Source organism: Elephantulus edwardii, unplaced genomic scaffold (genome assembly GCF_000299155.1).
Source record: "Elephantulus edwardii isolate Elephantulus edwardi_28Jun2011 unplaced genomic scaffold, EleEdw1.0 scaffold00266, whole genome shotgun sequence".
NCBI lineage: Eukaryota > Metazoa > Chordata > Mammalia > Macroscelidea > Macroscelididae > Elephantulus > Elephantulus edwardii.
Window position 1 is genome coordinate 2,937,231 of NW_006400016.1, and position 5,687 is coordinate 2,942,917.

The window sequence follows — 5,687 nt, forward strand, 5'->3', positions numbered from 1 at the left end:
TATGTCAATTGGTATTCCACCAATTCCTGGGGCTTTATTTTTTGCCAAGTCCTTCAGAGCAGCCTTCATCACCATTGCCTCTTGATCATATGGTGTTTCTTGAAATTCTTCTGTGTCAGCTAATTCTTTTTGATACAATGACGTTGTAACTATATACTTGATAAGAAAAAAAGAGTTGAGAGTGAGAGAAAGAGGCTGGTTCCAAGTTGTGAACAGGCCTTTATTAGCAGACCTGAGAGGGATGCCAAGTGACTGTGTGGACAGAGAAGGTTAGGCAGGCAAAGACAGTTTCTTTTTATAGGAGCTGTTAGGGATATTTAGAGGGAATGGTAGTTGGCTCAGGAATTTGGGGGCAGGGGTCCTGTCAATGTGTGATCAAGCCCAGGGCCTTGTCAGGATCTGCTCCTGTAGTTATTTTAACAGAAGATGGACATTGTAACGGAGCAAATCCCCAAAAAGATCACCGGGCCAGTTAGCCAAATTAACTGAGTTTATTCCAAGTTCGAACTGGGGCCCTCATGGACTGAAACAGCAGCATCCATGTGAGAGAGAGCCCCGAGACAAAGCCAACTCTTCCTTTTATACCTTTTTTGATTCTTTTTCTAACTAATTGAGCTACGGTTGGCTATTTAGAGCAGCTGGTATAATGGCTTGCATTCTATTTGTTGACCATTGCACAGGGGGCTAGCCTGGAGACTTGTTGGGGGTCTGATTGGTGAGGAGTTACCTTTAGGTATAGGAATGCGGGTAAGTTTTTTTCAGTGCCTTTACAAAGAAGAACATTTTGCCTCTATATGAGATTAGGTAGCCACGCAGGCAGAAGGAGGGGGAAGGAGGGGCAGAGGTAGCTGCACTTTAGCATAAGCTGAGGTTTGATTCTTACAGACATTATCAGGTTTCCTGAAGTCAGTCCTGGGGAAACGGCAACATTCTTCCTCCAGACGTTTCTCTGGTACTCTCCGATATCAGACAAGATCCGCCCCTTAGTGCCACGGCCTCTCCTAAACCTCCTTGTATTTCTGGTGGTTCTCTATGTCCTGTTTCTGTCATTTAATTTATTCATGAATCTGCTCGAAACCCTGGTTCTATCATATTATAGGGTCTCTAGCACCTTCTACAGGTCAAGGCAGACCCGCTGATGTGCTTGAACTCGCCTACTTTCAAGATCTTTGGAGGGGGGAGGGGTTACACTGGATCCAGGCAAGCGAAGCCTAGGAAGGAAGTCGGTTACGGAGGTGTGGGCGGCCATTTTGAAGTCGGGCAAGGGGGCGGGACCAGAGAGGCCAACCGCCGGTTGATCAATTTTAACCACCGACAGGTACCGGGGTGGGCGAGAAGAAGAGGGTGGTGCCTGGGGGCCAGTGGGGGGTGCCAGGGGGAGAACTGAGGGGGGGCCCGGAGGGGAAGAGTTGTGGAAAGGAGCAAAAGAGAGGGAGAGGGACCAAGACAGGACACAGGGCGGAGCCGAGCTTAGCAGCGTGATGAGATACGACCGGGCTAGAAGAGGCGAGGCGTCGAGCTGGTAGAATGGGCACGGAACGGGAGGCATGGCAGTGGAGACAGGGCAGTCTGAGATGCCACGGCTGGTGAAAATGGTGAGGATTCCGAAGACAACACTGAAATGTCAGCACCATTGCTGCAGGGTGAGGAGAGGGCGCAGGGTGAATGGGAGAGCGAAAATCTAAGTCTCGGGCTGAAGAAAGGGACAGTGATCTGGAGGTACAGAGTGAGAAAGCTAAAGTGGAGGAAGCATGGAGTGAAAAGGGGCATGAAAGGAGAGAGTGAAATTTGAGGAGAGGGCTCGAGACAGGAAGGTGCAGGAGAAAACAGATGACAAGCTGCTGTGAAAGTGCGGGGCGAGAAGGGACCTGGCGAGGGAGCGTCACTCCGAACGAGGAGGGGCGGGGCGAAGGCCAGATCCTGAAGGTCGAGGGGAAAGCCCGGCAAGAGGAAAGGGAGTGGGGTAAGGAGCGGGAGCCAAATAAGGAGAGAAGCCGGGAGAAAACAGGGACCCGGACCGGGGAAGAAGCGAGTCAAGAGAGATAGGAGAAGACCAAAATAGAGGGGCACCAGGTTTGAGACGCAGACCAAAGCAAGGAAAAAGCAGGAAGCCGAGAGGGGACCGAGGAAAGTCTAGAAGCCAGTAGGGCAACCTTGTCGGAATAGCAAAAGAGTGGGCGTGGCCAAAGCGAGAACGCGAGGTGGGCTGAAGAGCCGGATAACCCGGAACAGGAGCTGGGGCGGAGCCAAGAGCAAGAGCAGAGGCGGGGCCAGGAGCAGGATCAGGAGTAGGGGCGGAGCGAAGCGCAGGGTCTTGACCAGGTTTCAGAAAGACTCCCAAACTTTACCTTGTGTCCGGGCGTTGACCAACACCCCCCCCAGGTTCTCCAGATTCCAGCCACACTGCATCCCGTCTAGCCATGTTCCCCATGGCTCCTGCCCAGCAAGTGCTGCGGGCTCTCCTGACAGTGCTGTTGGTGCCGTGGAGGTTATGGGCGGTAGAGGAAAAGGAGTGTGCCTGGCACGTGGCATTGAACAAGTTTGAGAAAGTAGGCCGGAAGAAAGCGATTGACCGCTTCTTTCATCAAGAACCTGTGGACACAGTGGAAAGTGTGTTCAGAAGGCTAGAGGATGCGCCAGTTGACCTGAATGAGGTGAAGGCACCTGGCTCAGGTCAGCGGGAGGGGTACTGAATCCCTTCTTCCCCTTGACCCTGGATGTTGCAAACTTTTGCAGAAGTACATGGGCTTCCCTTACTACCTGAAGATCGGCTACTTCTGCCAGGGAAGGGTAAGTGGGTACAGTGGGATCTTTCTGTGAGCCTCTGTTTGCCCATCTCTAACATTCAAGGGCCTCTGTTTGCCCATCTCTAACATTCAAGGGCGCTCTGGTAGCTTACTGGTAAGGAGTTGCACTGCAAATACAAGATGGGCAATCACCTCCTGTGTGATTCATTGCCTCTGAAAACCTGCTAGAGGATCAGCCGTGGGTCGGTTCCAACTGGATGGTACTTAGCCACATCAACTAGTTGCCTAGTGAATAAGGAGTTACTCTGTCAGTTTGAATCTAGCACGTCTGGTGGATAGTTAGGTAATCTCCTCCTATGGGATTGATATGTTCTTGTTGTTGTTGTGTGCCGTCGAGTCGTTTGCGACTCAAAGCGACCCTATGCACAACAGCCCTAAACCCTGCTCTATCCTGCGCCAACCGCACTGCCTCTGACACACCCATCCCGATTACCCCAGTCACCGAATCAATCCATCTCATAGAGGGTCTTCCCCTCCTGCGTTGTCCCTCAACCCTCCCAAGCATGATGTCCCTCTCCAAGGACCCGTCCCTCCTGGCAACATGTCCAAAGTATGTCAGACAAAGCCCCAGAATCCTTGCCTCCAAGGAGTAGCTTGGTTTAATCCTCTCCAAGATGAATCTGTTTGTTTTCCTGGCAGTCCAGGGTACATTCAGTACCCTTCTCCAGCACCACAGCTCAAAAGCATCCACTCTCCTTCTGTCCTCCCTGGTCATTGTCCAACTCTCTGATGCATAACAAGCGTTTGCAAAGACCATGGCCTGTATCAGGCGCACCTTAGTCTCCAGAGAGACACTGTTGCTTCTGAGTACTTTAGAGAGGTCCCTAATAGCAGACTTTCCCATCGCGATACGCTTTTTGATTTCCTGACTGCTGGTGCCAAGAGTGTTGACTGTGGAGCCGAGCAAACGGAAGCTGTGAACACTCTCAATCTCTTTGTTATCCATCCTGATGCTGCCAATTGGTCCAGTGGTGAGAATCGTTGTCTTCTTGACATTGAGCCTCAGTCCATACTGAAGGCTGCAGTCCTTGACCCTTCGCAGCAAGTGCATGAGGTCCTCCTCAGTTTCAGCAAGCAGGGTTGTGTCATCTGCATAACGCAGATTGTTAATAGATCTTCCACCAATCCTGATGCCACAATTCTCCTCATAGAGCCCAGCCTCTCAGATAATCTGCTCTGCATACATGTTGAAAAGGTATGGAGACAGGATGCATCCCTGGCATACACCCTCCCCAATTTTGAACCATGCAGTGTTACCCTGCTCTGTTCTGACTACTGCCTCTTTGTCCAAGTATAGGTTTCGCATTAGCACAATTAAATGTTCTGGGATTCCCTTTCTTCTCAGAGTCAGCCACAGTTTGTTATGATCCACACAGTCAAATGCCTTTGCATAATCAAGGAAACACAGATAGACATTCTTCTGGTATTCTCTGCTTTCAGCCAAGATCCATCTGACATCAGCAACAATATCCCTAGTACCACAACCCCTTCTAAACCCAGCCTGGACTTCTGGAATTTCTCTGCTGATGTGCTGTTCTAATCATTTTTGGATAATCTTCAGTAGAATCTGAAAACCTGCTCGAAGGGCAGAAGGGTGTCTCTTCTATTCATTCGACAACTATTATGACCCTCCTCTTGTTGCAAGGGATACAGTGGTGAAAAGACTACTTGTGTGGGGTGTTGTTGTGTTTTTGTTTTTGTTTTTGTTTTCAATCGATTCATTTCACTGGGGAAATAGACAAACAATGAGCTAAAATAATCTCCACTAGAGATTAGTATAATAAAGGAAGAGACAATGAGGTGTGGCTAGGGCAAGTTTCTAAGCAAAGAGCTAAGTGATGAAGGGTGATTTGGAGGAGAGCTGGGATGGGATCAGCCATGGCAATGCCCTAAAGGAGGCAAGAGGAGCTGTAAGGAGGCCTGTGTGGCTAAAACAGAATGAGCAGGGGGAGAGTGAGAAGAGATAGGTCAGGGAAGAAAGGAGGGATCACAGTTAGGACTTGAGTGTTTTCCCATTGAGATGGAACCATGAGGAGGTTTTGAGCATAGACATGATGTTTTTGGACTTGGGTGTTTATAGGACGCCTCCAGCAGTGTGAGGAGCAAGGGCAGGATCACAAAGCCAGCAAGGAGGCTGCTGCAATGTCCACGTGGAGATGAGAGTGGACGGGACCAGGATGATAGTCACCATTGTGAAATCTAATGGAGTGGTTACTGGTGTATTTGGCAGAACTGAAAGCTCCCTGGCCAAGGCATCAGGATGACAAGCTATGCAAAGATCATTGGACCCATGAGTCCCTGCCTAGCCATAGTCTCACAGCTATGCACAGGGAGTGGCTTGAGTGTAGTCTTTTTAGGAAGGCTGCCATGATTTTGCTTCTGCTCTTCCATATATCTGTAGTGCCTTTCTCCTGCCCTCTCCTCTCTGGGATCCTAGCTTCTCTGAGAGATTGTCCCTGGCCCCCTAACCTTTCCCCTCAGCTCCTCCCTGTCGGACTGCCCCATCCTACCCTCGACCCTCTGGCTCTAGACCTAGAACCCAGTCATACTCTGCAGATAGAGGTGACTACGTCTAGGGAAGGTGAAAGCTCACCTTAGGTGTGGCACCAGAAATCTCTCATGTCAAAGAGGCTAATAGCAGTTCTGGGGTTCAGCTGTACTCTTTCACGTTTTTGCTCATCCCATGCTACCCTATATCTATTCTGACTGGACACACCTACAGAAAGACCTCTCTGTCTCCTTCCACAGCCTATAGTCTTCCACTCTCTCTTGTTGTTGTTGTTGTTATGTACCGTCAAGTCATTTGTGGCTCATAGCGACCCTATGTATAGCAGCCCTAAACCCTGCTCTATCCTGTGCCAATCTCATTGCCTCTGACAC

General features: G+C 50.0%; 1 protein-coding gene across 1 annotated transcript in view; it reads left to right on the plus strand.

The window, feature by feature from the left end:
* The first annotated feature begins 2,450 nt into the window (after nt 1-2,450).
* The window catches only part of CATSPERG (catsper channel auxiliary subunit gamma), a 53,753-nt gene continuing 50,516 nt past the window's right edge, over nt 2,451-5,687 (plus strand). Inside the window, exons 1-2 of the mRNA XM_006899737.1 lie at nt 2,451-2,654; nt 2,737-2,790. Coding sequence (XP_006899799.1) covers nt 2,743-2,790 — 48 coding nt within the window. The 5' untranslated portion in view covers nt 2,451-2,654; nt 2,737-2,742. The remainder of the gene's footprint in view (nt 2,655-2,736; nt 2,791-5,687) is intronic.